Genomic DNA, 12,669 nt, shown 5'->3' on the forward strand with positions numbered 1-12,669 from the left:
CGGCGGAGGCCTGGAGCCCCGCCCGCGGCCGCCCCGGGTGACCCCCCAGTGTCTCTGTTTGTCCTCCAGAGCTCAGGCAGTCAGTTTCCCGCTAGGAAGGCAGAGCAGCAGGAGCCCCGGCCCACGCCGCCGCCGGAGCCGCCGCCCCGGCCACCCACGCCCGGGCCCCGGCCGAGCGCGCTGGCCCCGGAGCCGCCGGCGCCGCTCCCGCCCGCGCGCAGCGGCGAGGTCCCGCAGCTAGGCAGCCCCGAGCCGCCGCCGCCCCATTACGAGCCGGGCGCGGGCCCGGGCGCCGAGCAGTGGGTGGAGCTGGTGGGCGTGCTGCCCCCGCACCTGCTCCTGCCGCAGCAGAAAGTGGTCTTCGAGCCACTGCCCGGGCTCCCGGCCCGAGCCAGCCCCGACCAGAGGGTCAGGATCCAGAGAGTCCCCCAGGTGCTAGTGTTCGGCACGGCCGCCACGGCCCTCAAAGTAGGTGGCGGACGTACGGGCGGGGGGCATCGGGCGGGCGGGGGCGGGATCCGCCGGCCCCGGCCCGTGCCCGGCCCCGCAGGCCCTGGAGACCCCCACCCACTACCACCTCCTCCTCCGCCGCCCGGCCAGTCTGGGGACCCGCCCCTGACCCCACCCCCACCCCACCCCCAAGGCGGGTTCCAGGCCCCCGGCTCGGCTCCCACAGACGGGTGGGGGTGGGGGTGGGGAACTCGGGCCCCGCCCCCGAGGCTCTGTCAGTAATTCCAGGTTCCGTCCCACGAGCCGGGGCCCCACCTCTGATCTCTCACTCCGCCCCTGACGTCCTGGACCGAGTTTCCAGGCCCCGCCCCTGCAGACGGGGATCCTTCCCTCCATGCAGGCTCCACCCCCGAGGCCCTGTTTGTCCGTAGTTTCAGGCTCTGGCTTTGACTAGCTGTAGTGACAGCCCTGTGCCAGGGCTTGGCTCTATCCCTGGGGTCCAGCTTCCACGCCCACAGTAGGACTCTGGGGTCCTCTCAGCCCACTCCACGTCAGGCCCTGCTCTTGCTGTCCCCAGTCTAAGCACAGAGCCCTGGCTCTGACACACCTCAGCCTGATTCCCAGCCCTGGCGGGGCCCGCGGCCCTGGGCCTCTGACCCCAGGCTCTGTCCAGGATGTATTCAGAAAGTCCAGACATGCAGCCTGGGGGACCCAGGTGTCCTTGCAAGCTTGGACAGCCACCAGCCCTTTAGAGATGGAGGCAGAGGAGCTGGCCCACCCCTGACCTCCTGTGTGCCCTTCCTCCCACCCCAGGTGCAGCAGCTGCAGCAGGTGCCTGTCCCACACGTGTACTCCAGCCAAGTGCAGTATGTGGAGGGCGGTGACGCCAGCTACACGGCCAGTGCCATGTGAGTGGGCAGAGGGCTGGGGGAGGGCAGAGGAGGGGGTGACCTATGTCTCTGCCCAGGACCCTGCTAGGACTTGAGGCCTGCGTCCCAACCCCAAGCAGACCAGCCTGCCTTCAAGGCCTTGGGTTGACAGATGGTGGGTGCTTTTTAAGGATAACCAGCAGCCGCCAGGCAGGGGCAAAGCAGAGGGAACCCCTCGCAGCTTGGCAAAGGCACCCCAGTGTAATTTAGGGCTTTGGAGTCAGATGGGCCTCGTCTTTAGAAAAGGAAAAAGACAATTTTACTTGTAACAGACTAAATTATTTAAGTAATAGAGAATGTTAAACAGTGAAGAGGAAATCTTCCCTGCTGGGGATCCCTGGGTGGCTCAGCAGTTTAGTGCCTGCCTTCGGCCCAGGGTGTGATCCTTGGGTCGCGGGATCAAGTCCCACATCGGGCTCCCTGCATGGAGCCTGCTTCTTCCTCTGCTTCTCTGTGTGTCTCTCATGAATGAATGAATAAAATCTTAAAAAAAAAAAAAAAAAAAGAAAAATCTTCACTCCTGATGCCTAACCTTGCTTCAAAGGGGGGGCTGTGACCTGTTTCTTTGTTTCCTCCTAGAGATGTTCTGAGAATAGAAACTACCCCCTTTTTTGTTCAGAAACAGGCAGAGTGTTCTCTTCCTTATTTTTACCCCAGCGGTATGTCTTGAAGCTCTGCCTTGTTTCCCTGAGTGGGCTCTGGTCGCTCTGTTTAATGGCTGTGTGGCGCTTCACTGTGCAAATGTCGCACAACCCACATAGTCAGTGCACACCTGGCTGACACCTGGGTGATGCCCACTCCCACACTGCAGCATTAATATGTACCACAGCAGGCATATAGCATGCCCTTGTCCTGCCCTAGCTCTGGCTCTGGCTCCCTCTCGTCCCGGATACCCCACATACCACCTTCTCCCATCATCCATAGTAATAATTGCAGGATTATAGTGATTATTGTTTTAATTATTGGAAGTTTCCATTGGTTTTCTTTGCATTTGTTTTGTTTTGTTTTGTTTTTCTCTCCCCTGTCCCACGTGGGCATGATGCTGTGGATTAGCTCATGGAGCAACTCAGTCTCCAAGTTATGATGCTGTAGTAGATCCCAAGGGTGTGACCCGGGCACCTGAGTCATGGTCCGTGGCATCCAGCTACCTCATAGTTCCCTTGATTTATTTCCAGTGCTGCCAGTCAGCCATGCAGACCAGAGTGGGTAGGGAGCATAGGGGACACTCTGGAAAAGAGTATGGCCCCCTAGGGCCTCTAGGGATGTGAGAAGCGGAGCCGAGGCACAAGCCCAGACCTTGTGGTGCCACGCTGGCTCCTTCTCCCTCCCTTGGTAGCATCTGTCCTTTGCTTCGTTTGAATTCTACTCTCCGTGATTATAGTATGTGTGATCGCACGTAGCCCATCATTGCCGTCAGATTCTTCTGCTGTGTGAAGTTGTTAGCGGCATTGTGTCTTCTGTTTCTCTCTTGCAGTGGGTTTTTACTGGGTTCCCAGCCCTTTGCCAGCCTGGATCCCCACCCTGGCCAAAGCCCCTGCACCTCTGTCCCTGGCCCCATCTAGGCCGTGACTAGAGACACACACATTCATTCAGTCAGTCAGTCAGCATTCAGTGGGGCTCTGGGCTGGGCTGGGCTGGGCTGGGCTGGGCTGGCTGCGGTCCCTGCCTGGGGGTGGGGTGGAGGGCACTTGATGGGGCTGCTTGGGTCCCATGCTGTCAGGGTTGCTCTGCGCCAGCTCAGTCCATCTGGACCAGGGTGCTCTGGTCAAGAGCTGCATCTTGGTGTCCAGCAGGCAGGGTGCTCAGCTCTGGTGACCGTACCTTCCCCCACCCCCCACCCTCATACCTCTCCTTGCTGCCCCCAGAGCCCCAGAGGCCTTCAAGTCTCCTTCCCCTGCTTTCCTTGGGAGACTCCAGCAGTGCCTTCTAAGGCAAGAAACCCAAATTGTGCCCAGCGCTGTCTTGTGAGAGGCCTGCTCCCCTCCGCGGGCCTCCACCCCCACGGATGCAGATGGAGATATGAAATGGGGCCTGGTCACCCCACTCTTCTGGAAACCCCATCCTTTCCTTTCCCCACCTCTTCCATTCACCTGACAGAATGTTCTGGAGCTGCTTCTCTGGGCAGGACCTTCCTCTTTCTCTCTCATCCCTCTGTAGAATTCTGACACCTTTCACTTAGCTTTCCTCTAAAGATGGACCCCAGTTTTCACTCTCTTGCTTCACCCTGCAGCCGTGAGCCTGCATCGTCTGACTCCGGTCCGGGGATGGCTTAGGGAGAAGGCTCCAGGGCAGGCTATGTCGCTGCCTCAAAGGGACGTACTCTGCACTCCAAAAGTCATCGCTGAATGACTCCCCAGGGTGGCTCTTCCCCTTTCTCCAGCACCTTCCTGCATTTTTTACCACCTGGGCAAGGCCCACCTTCTGCCTTGATTTACCTTCATGCTTGCTTCTCCTCTGGCTTCCCCACCACATTAACTCCCCCAGGCAGGGCCTTTTCTGCTTACCCACTGCTGGGTCTAAGGTGCCTAGAACAGTGTCCAGCATACAGTAGGTACTCAATAATTGTTTTTTGTTTGTTTGTTTTGTTTCGTTTTGGATTGACTGAGTGTGTGGCCTATTCCAAGTTGGCTTCTTCCCACCTGAGATGTGGACTCCCATGCCAGGGGCCACTTTGATAATGAAATGAGAAACTGTGTCCCACCAAGCACTCAGGGCAGTGCCTGGTCCCGTGTAGGTAACTAGGTGTTGGCTGCGCTGGGGCTGCTGCTCCTCACTCCCTTCCCGGGAGGGGCCCGCCCCCCAGGAGCCCCATCCGTCAGGCTCTGGCCCTCTGACTCCTTCCTCTGCTTCTCTCTCAGCCGCTCCAGTACCTACCCCTACCCGGAGACGCCGCTGTACACCCAGACAGCGGGCACCAGCTACTACGAAGCTGCGGGCACAGCCGCCCAGGTCAGCACACCCGCCACCTCCCAGGCGGTGGCCAGCAGCGGCTCTGTGCCCATGTATGTGTCCGGCAGCCAGGTCGTCACCAGCTCCACCAGCAGCGGAGGTGGGGCCAGCAACAGCAGCAGTGGCAGCAGTGGCGGCGGTGGGGGAGGCGGCGGCGGGGGTGGTGGCAGTGGTGGCGGCAGCGGAGGCGGCAGCAGCGGAGCAGGCACCTATGTGATCCAGGGCGGCTACATGCTGGGCAGTGCCAGCCAGTCCTACTCCCACACCACCCGTGCCTCGCCAGCCACCGTAAGTGCCAGCGTGGGCCCCAGAAGAGGCAGGCGGTGGGAGGAGGGGGACTGGATGGAGGTGATGGGGCTGGGTGGTTGGTGGCCACCATCAGCCACCATAACCATTGTACCAGAGTCTTCAGATGAAGATATTCTGAGATCAAATCCTCACTGGTAGCCTCAGACAGGTCCCAAGCCTCTCTGGGCCTCACCTAATACGCATGAAGCTGCTAGAGCAGTGCCTCACAGAGTGTTGTCTCCTGTGATTATAACTGATGATGGCGAGTATAGAGCAAGGGGAGGGAGAGGCAGGCACCAGCGTGGGGGGAGTGGCCCTGAGCAAGGTTCTTTGTCCATCTGAAGGCATCAAGACAAACTCTGCGCAGAGGTAGGCTGTATGGAGTCACTTGGGCAGAGCCCCCCACTAGCTCTGTGACTGTGGATGGGTCAGGGCCTCATAGTCCTGGGAGGAGTCCTCGTAGTCCTTGTCCTCTTGGAACTTGGGGTCTGGAGTGATATTAAGACCGCCCTTTGCATAGCAACCCATCATGGACCACATAACCAAAACAGAAGCTTCTCGGAAAGCAAGCAGACCCTCCCTTATACTCCCGTGCAGCATGGCTTCTAGTCTTTTTTTTTTTTTTTTTTTTTAATTTTTATTTATTTATGATAGTCCCAGAGAGAGAGAGAGGCAGAGACACAGGCCGAGGGAGAAGCAGGCTCCATGCACCGGGAGCCCGACGTGGGATTCAATCCCGGGTCTCCAGGATCGCGCCCTGGGCCAAAGGCAGGCGCCAAACCGCTGCGCCACCCAGGGATCCCTTTTTTTTTTTTTTTAATGTGGTTGTGACCTACCTGATTTTATGACCCCATAACGGGTCCTTACCTGAAGTTTGCAAACATTCTGTGCTAGAACAATGCTGTCCTATAAAGCATTTTCCATTGATGGAAATATTCCTCCGTGCTGTTCAATAGAGAGGCGTCTGGCCACATGTCGCTAGTGAGTACCTAAAATGTGGCTGGGGTCACCAAGGAACTGAATTGAGTTTGTTTTTCTTTAAACTATTTTAATGTAATTGTAGTTTCAAAGGAAGCTGCAAAAATAGTACAGGGAGATCCCTATGCCCACCCCCCGCCCTTACCCTACTGGTTACATTTTTCATAGCTGCAGTATAGTATCCAACCAGGAAACTGGGTTTGGTCCAGTGTGGGTGTCTACTTACATCTCATCAGAGTGTACATTTGGGAAACCACCACTACAGTCAAGATGCAGAACTGTTCCATGTCACAAGGATCGCCCTCCTGCTCCCCCATTATAGTAACTCCCACCCTCCTCCCTCCTGGCATCCCTAACCACCACCTCCTGCCCCCCCCACCCCCGCAACCACGAATCTGTTCCCCATTTCTAGAATGCTGTCATTTAGAGAATGTTCTATGAATCATACTCCACATGACCTTTTGACATTGGATTTTTCCACTCAGTATTAATTAATTTAAATAGCCCCATGTGGTTGGCAGCAACTACAGTGCAGTTTTAGAGAATTCATGGGATGTAGTTCCCATCGGTGATTATGATATGATGGGCCCTACAGTGTGGTTCTCAGGATCACAATTGGAAATAGGTACAGAGAGCATTGACCAACGAGTACTCGAGAAACGAAGGTGATTCTTAGTGTTCTTCTGTCCCTGGTCCGGCCCCAGGTTCAGTGGCTCCTAGACAACTATGAGACGGCGGAGGGTGTGAGCCTGCCGCGGAGCACCCTCTACTGCCACTACCTGCTGCACTGCCAGGAGCAGAAGCTGGAGCCCGTTAACGCCGCTTCCTTTGGCAAGCTCATCCGCTCTGTCTTCATGGGCCTGCGCACCCGACGTCTTGGCACCAGGTGGGCCACCGCCACCCTCGACAGCTGCAAGGCCCACCCTCACCCCCACCCCAAGTTCTCCAGGGCCGCAGCTATCCCTCTCATGCCCTTACTCATTCTGCTCTAGCTCCACTGGCCCTTTCCTCTGACATCCCCACGCTCCCACCACAGGACCTTTGCATGAGCTGTGACTCCACCTTCATGTGCTTTTCTCCATCTCTTTACTTAAATGCCCTCATGGCCTCCTTAACTGAAACTGAAGCCTTCCCACCTCCCTCTTCCCTGACACTCCCCATCCCCCCTTCCCTGCTTGCTCTCCCTCCTTACTATGGAGCACTATCCCACATGCCTTTTGTGGTTATTCTTTTCTTTCTGATCTGGCCTCCAGGGCTGAAATGCACTTACCTTGAGGGTGTGGTAGCTGCCCACAGTTGGTGCTTAATCAGGGCCTTCAAGTCTGAATTTATGTAGGAAGGAACAAGGGGCCCTCCCCTGAGCCCACCCTTCCATTCTAATCCTTCGCAACCCTCACACCTCCCTGGGGTGAGCCCTGCTCATCGCTCGAGTCCAGGTCCCGGCTTAGGTGTCACCTCATTCACTTACGCATAACCCATGGGCGAAGTACCACATCTCTCTGTGCCGCAGTTTCCTCATCTGTCCCTGGAGGATGCCAGAAGCACCCTTCATAGGATAGAGCTAAGGGACACGTGGATTTATATATGCTAAGTGCTCAGAACAGTGCCTGGCAGATTGTCATAACAGTAGTCAACAAGTACTGTTGAGCTCCTGCTCCATGCCGGGATCGGAGGCTGAGGAGTGCCCCAGACGGCTGGCCCTGTCTTCTTGGAACTCAGTTGGTACAAGGGGACCTCTCTTGGCACCCACAGCCCCTGTACTTTCCCCAGCACAGCACCCCTGGCTCTGTGGAACATGGGTCTTGCCCCCAAGCTGTGTGGCCCCCGAGCAGGGGAGGCAGGTGTGGTATGAAGGTCCTGGTGGACTACTGGACGCCCCCCAGCCGAGCTCTCAGCCTCTGCCTCCCTCCCAGGGGTAACTCCAAGTACCACTACTATGGCCTGCGCATCAAGGCCAGCTCGCCCCTGCTGCGACTGATGGAGGACCAGCAGCACATGGCCATGCGGGGCCAGCCCTTCTCGCAGAAGCAGAGGTAGGAGGGGGGGCCGGCTCTTGCCTGTGCCGGTGGGTGGGGGAGGGCATGCTGGCCTGTCTCAGCGCCCCACCCTCTCCTTCCCCAGACTCAAGCCTATCCAGAAGATGGAGGGCATGACCAATGGTGTGGCCGTGGGGCCGCAGCAGGCTACCGGGCTGTCCGACATCAGCGCCCAGGTCCAGCAGTACCAGCAGTTCCTGGGTGAGAGCACCCTGGCCCATGGGGCGGGGGCCGGGCCGGGGTTCATCTGCCTTCCCTGAGCCTCCCCATGACCCACTGCCCACAGGAGACCCCCGCTTATGAGGAAAGTTGAGGACACCTTGATAAGACCCCAGGGAGGGGCTTGAGGGGGGCAGGCAGGTGGAGGGTAAAAGCCCTCATGGTGTCCTCTCCTGCCTCCAGATGCCTCGCGGAGTCTCCCTGACTTCTCAGAGCTTGACCTCCAGGGCAAAGTGCTCCCTGAGGGCGTCGGGCCTGGGGACATCAAGGCCTTCCAGGTCCTGTACCGGGAACACTGTGAGGTAGGGGCAGCTGGGCCAGCAGGCAGGGGCGAGGGGAGGGCATGCTGCCCGCTCTGCCCCCTACCAACCCCGCCGCACATCCCTGAGCACCCAGCCTCCCCAACAGGCCATTGTCGATGTCATGGTGAACCTGCAGTTCACACTGGTGGAGACGCTGTGGAAAACCTTCTGGAGGTACAACCTCAGCCAGCCCAACGAGGCACCTCCGCTGGCCGTGTGAGTCCCTCGGTGGGAGTGGGGAGGAGAGCAGGAGGGGGGCACCGCAGAGTCAGCACCCAGGGCCAGGGCAGCCAGACCTTGGCCGCGGGTGCATCTGCCTGCAACCTGCAGTTGGTGTGGTCCCCACAGCCTCCTGACTCCCGCTCCCAAGCATGCTTGTGTATCTGCGTGGGGGACATGCAGCCCCCTGCATGCATGGGACATGCAGCCCCCCTAAGCCATTTCCTCCCTGCAGTGGGCAGGGGCCTGTGTGTAAGACCTCCCCCATCTGACCTGGGGGGTGGGGCGGGTGCCCACAGGCATGATGAGGCTGAGAAGCGGCTGCCCAAGGCCAGCCTGGTGCTCCTCTCCAAGTTTGAGCCAGTGCTGCAGTGGACCAAGCACTGTGACAACGTGCTGTACCAGGGCCTGGTGGAGATCCTCATCCCTGACGTACTGCGGCCCATCCCCAGTGAGTACACAGCAGCCACCCCACCATTGACCACCACCCTACCACCCCGCCACCGTCCTGCTCAGCCCCTCCTTGCTGCCCCCCTCGCAGGTGCCTTGACCCAAGCGATCCGGAACTTTGCCAAGAGCCTGGAGAGCTGGCTCACCCATGCCATGGTGAACATCCCTGAGGAGATGCTGCGTGTGAAGGTGAGGGGAGATGGGGGGCTGGGCACCGGCTTACAGGGAGGGCCCGATTGGCCAGCCTGGGTGCACAGCCCAGCTCCTGCCTGTGGAACTGGGGGCTGAAGGCCATGGTCCCCCATACAGGCCATAGCATTTGTCCTGCCTGTTCCTCAGAGTGAGCTTTGGGTATTGTTTTGACAAACCAGCTTCCTCAGGTACCCATTTCTGAAACACAACCCCTTTGTGGTCTTTTGTACACAACACAGTATCTTGAAAAAATAAAAACCAAATGCAACTTGAAGTAGTTCTCTTCAGACAGCTTCAATAGGAAAAAAAGAAAACAGCATCTATGAGGGAACAGAATAACGGCACTCTTCATCAATGCTGCACATTCACTAACTACTCTGATGTGAGGAGTTAGATGTGATGTGCTTGCTCTTGAGCAAAATAATAAAAGGAAGATAAGGGGGGTGTCGTCCTTAAAATGAGACAGTTACACAGAACTGGGCATCTGAGGCCTCACCCCTGGGTGCAGTGGAGAGGTGGAAGGAGTAGAAGCTCGATCCAATGAATAAATAAATGCATTCATTCATTTATTCAGCATCTATTTATTGAGCACCTACTGTGTGGCAGCGCGGTTCTCAATGCTGTGAGCACAGCAACGACTGAGAGGGACCACACCCCCCGCCCAACCTGATGTTCAAGGGAATAACAGTGCAAGCACTGCCCTTTCTAGGCGGTGCCCTCTGAGGGTTTCTGTTGTGTCCTAATCCTTAATAATAATGCAGGTCAGACACATTACGCGAATTTTTTGTGGTCCCATACTTTGGGTGTCCACCCGAAGTTTGAAAATCCCGACCCCTTGATCTGTCAACCAAAGCAATGAGGTACAACCTTCTCTTTTAGGAGAAAGAAAGGCTCCTAGAAGTTGCACCTGCAGCGGGTGGAGCAGGGCTGAGGGGGTGGGGGGTGGGGGGTGGGTTCCGCACCAGCGCCAGCCGCAAGCACACGCGCACACCCCCACCCCTGCCCCGCAGGTGGCAGCGGCCGGCGCCTTCGCGCAGACGCTGCGACGCTACACGTCGCTCAACCACTTGGCGCAGGCGGCTCGGGCCGTGCTGCAGAACACCGCGCAGATCAACCAGATGCTGAGCGACCTCAACCGCGTGGACTTCGCCAACGTGCAGGTGAGCGCCGGACAGGGCAGGTGGACAGGGCAGGTGAGCGCGGGACGGCGCAGGTGAGGGCGGGGCGGCCCGGGGCGGCGGCTGAGCACTTGCCCGCTGTACTCCAGGAGCAGGCCTCGTGGGTGTGCCGCTGCGAGGACCGCGTGGTGCAGCGGCTGGAGCAGGACTTCAAGGTGACCCTGCAGCAGCAGAACTCGCTGGAGCAGTGGGCGGCCTGGCTGGACGGCGTCGTGAGCCAGGTGCTCAAGCCCTACCAGGGCAGCGCCGGCTTCCCCAAGGCCGCCAAGCTCTTCCTCCTCAAGTGGTCCTTCTACAGGTGCGCTCTGGCTCTGCGGGCGGCCCGCGCGGGAGAGGGCGGGGCCTCGGGCGGCTCCTCCTCTCTGGGGCGGGCCAACGCGGGATCACGGAGGCCACGCCTCCTCGCGGAAAGTGGGGCCCGAGAAGACCCCCTCCTCGGCTTCCTTGGGGCGCAGGATTGCTTTCACCAAGGCGGAGGCCCTTTCGGCCGTGGGCAGGGCGAAGCCCCTAAGCTCTCACGATGGCCGCGCTTGGGAAGCCAGTGCGGGCCGGGGTAGCTGGGTTTGCTGGCGCGCCGGGGCCTCGAGGCCCGGAGGGCGGGCGGGGGGCGCCCCGGGCCTCATGGCCTCCTCTCCGCCGCCGCCCACAGCTCCATGGTGATCCGGGACCTGACCCTGCGCAGCGCTGCCAGCTTTGGTTCTTTCCACCTCATCCGGCTGCTCTACGACGAGTACATGTACTACCTGATCGAGCACCGCGTGGCCCAGGCCAAGGGCGAGACCCCCATCGCGGTCATGGGCGAGGTGCGCGCGGCGGGGCTCGGAGGGCGCGGGCGGGGCGCCCCTCGGCGGGATCCTCACTCCCTGTCTTGCCTCCTTGCAGTTCGCCAACCTGACCACCTCGCTGAACCCCCTAGACCCGGACAAAGGTAGGCGGGGCGTGTCTCGAGGCCTCCGGGCGGCTGACTGTGTATGTCTGTGGGGGGGGGGGGTGGAGGCGGCGCCCCCCGCTGAGCCGGGCCCCCGCTCTGTGTGCCTCAGACGAGGAGGAGGAAGAGGAGGAGGAGAGCGAGGATGAGCTGCCGCAGGACATCTCGCTGGCGGCCGGCGGCGAGTCGCCCGCGCTGGGCCCTGACGCCCTGGAGCCGCCGGCCAAGTTGGCACGGACAGACGCGCGTGGCCTCTTCGTGCAGGCGCTGCCCTCCAGCTAAGCCCCGCGGCCTCCCCCGCCCCGCCCGCCCCACCCCCGCCGCCCGTCCACTCCAGGGTCCCTCACAGCTTCTGTGGCTTTGCCGTCACCGTTCCAGCCTCGGCCAGGGCCGGGAGGGGGCCTCCAAGACAGGGAAGGCTAGGGGGTCCCCGCCCCCAGTGGGGCCGGCACAATCACAGGGCCGGGCGGAGCCGCAGCTGCAAACTGACACAAAGACGTGCCTTAAGGAACCCGCCGCCGTGCCCAGGTGCCCCGTGGGACAGCCAGCTAGGCTCCTTGGCCCCCCCAAGGCCTCAGCATCTCCCTCCTCCAGCCCCACCCTCCCTCCCGCCATCCCGGGGGGGCAGGCAGGCAGGCCCCCCTCCCCTGTGGAACCGTTAACTTATTCAGCTCGCTGGCTTTGCACAGTCTGTCCCGGGCCCAACCCTGAGCCCCAGGTGGGCACAGGTGGGCGTCACCTGGGGACCCCCACTGTCAGCAGCAGCCCCGGGACCCCTCCCCCAGCAACCCCACCGCTCCCTACTCCTTGGTATAAGTGCAATTAAAGCCGTGGGTGTCGCATCTTCTCCAGAGCTGGGCCCTCCCTTGCCCCGCAGCCCTCGAGGGGGGCACTGCCCAGCCTGGTTGGGGGGAGGGCAGCAGGGGGCACTGCCTCCAGCTTCCAAAGAGCAGCAGGCTGGGCTGGACCTGGGAGCCCCTAGGGGCCTGCTGCCGGCAGTGGGGCCCATAAGTGCCCGCCTGTCCTGGCCCAGGCTGGGGGCTCAGCTCCCTCAGATCCAAGACCCCAGTGCCCCAGGTCACCCGCCTCTGGTTTGTAATGGAACCTCTGTGCTCCTTCTCTCCCGGGAGACTGTGCTCCTCCTCCGTGCAGTGCGACCCGCCCCCCACATGACTATTGTGCGATTTGTGAGCCGCCTGAGCGGAGTTGGTAACTTGTTGGTTTTTTTCCAACCATCATGGCCTTATCTGTTCCGGTTTTCTCAGTGTCTTCAACCTGTGAGATAGATGTTTATGGCAAACAGCAAAAAAAAAAAAGAAAAAAGAAAAAAAAAATCTGACCTATTGTATAAAAATCACTATTTTGTGTGCTCCGCGTGCTACAGCTTTTGGGGTGGCCCCCCCTACTTCCCCTCCCCACTCCCTCGGGGCCCCCCCCTCCTGGCCGTGAAAGTGTCCACGCGTGTGGTAGTCTAGTGTGCCGAGCTGTTTTCTACCTTTTTGTAGTCTTTCTTAAAACACAATAAATTCCGCTGTGATACGTGGCTGCTGC

The 12,669-nt window shown here is 59.8% G+C and overlaps 1 protein-coding gene across 2 annotated transcripts in view; it reads left to right on the top strand.

Moving 5' to 3' along the window:
• Positions 1-12,657, top strand: part of RFX1 (regulatory factor X1) — a 31,001-nt gene extending 18,344 nt beyond the window's left edge. For both annotated transcript variants that reach the window (XM_038567062.1, XM_038567061.1), the window contains exons 9-22: positions 1,264-1,358; positions 4,238-4,616; positions 6,299-6,480; positions 7,508-7,627; positions 7,716-7,831; positions 8,033-8,151; positions 8,258-8,367; positions 8,670-8,821; positions 8,912-9,009; positions 10,023-10,172; positions 10,280-10,488; positions 10,840-10,993; positions 11,073-11,118; positions 11,231-12,657. In XM_038567062.1, the coding sequence (XP_038422990.1) occupies positions 1,264-1,358; positions 4,238-4,616; positions 6,299-6,480; positions 7,508-7,627; positions 7,716-7,831; positions 8,033-8,151; positions 8,258-8,367; positions 8,670-8,821; positions 8,912-9,009; positions 10,023-10,172; positions 10,280-10,488; positions 10,840-10,993; positions 11,073-11,118; positions 11,231-11,400 (2,100 nt within the window). In that variant the 3' untranslated portion in view covers positions 11,401-12,657. The remainder of the gene's footprint in view (positions 1-1,263; positions 1,359-4,237; positions 4,617-6,298; positions 6,481-7,507; positions 7,628-7,715; positions 7,832-8,032; positions 8,152-8,257; positions 8,368-8,669; positions 8,822-8,911; positions 9,010-10,022; positions 10,173-10,279; positions 10,489-10,839; positions 10,994-11,072; positions 11,119-11,230) is intronic.
• The last annotated feature ends 12 nt before the right edge of the window (positions 12,658-12,669 follow it).

This window comes from Canis lupus, chromosome 20 (assembly GCF_011100685.1).
Source record: "Canis lupus familiaris isolate Mischka breed German Shepherd chromosome 20, alternate assembly UU_Cfam_GSD_1.0, whole genome shotgun sequence".
Classification (NCBI taxonomy): domain Eukaryota; kingdom Metazoa; phylum Chordata; class Mammalia; order Carnivora; family Canidae; genus Canis; species Canis lupus.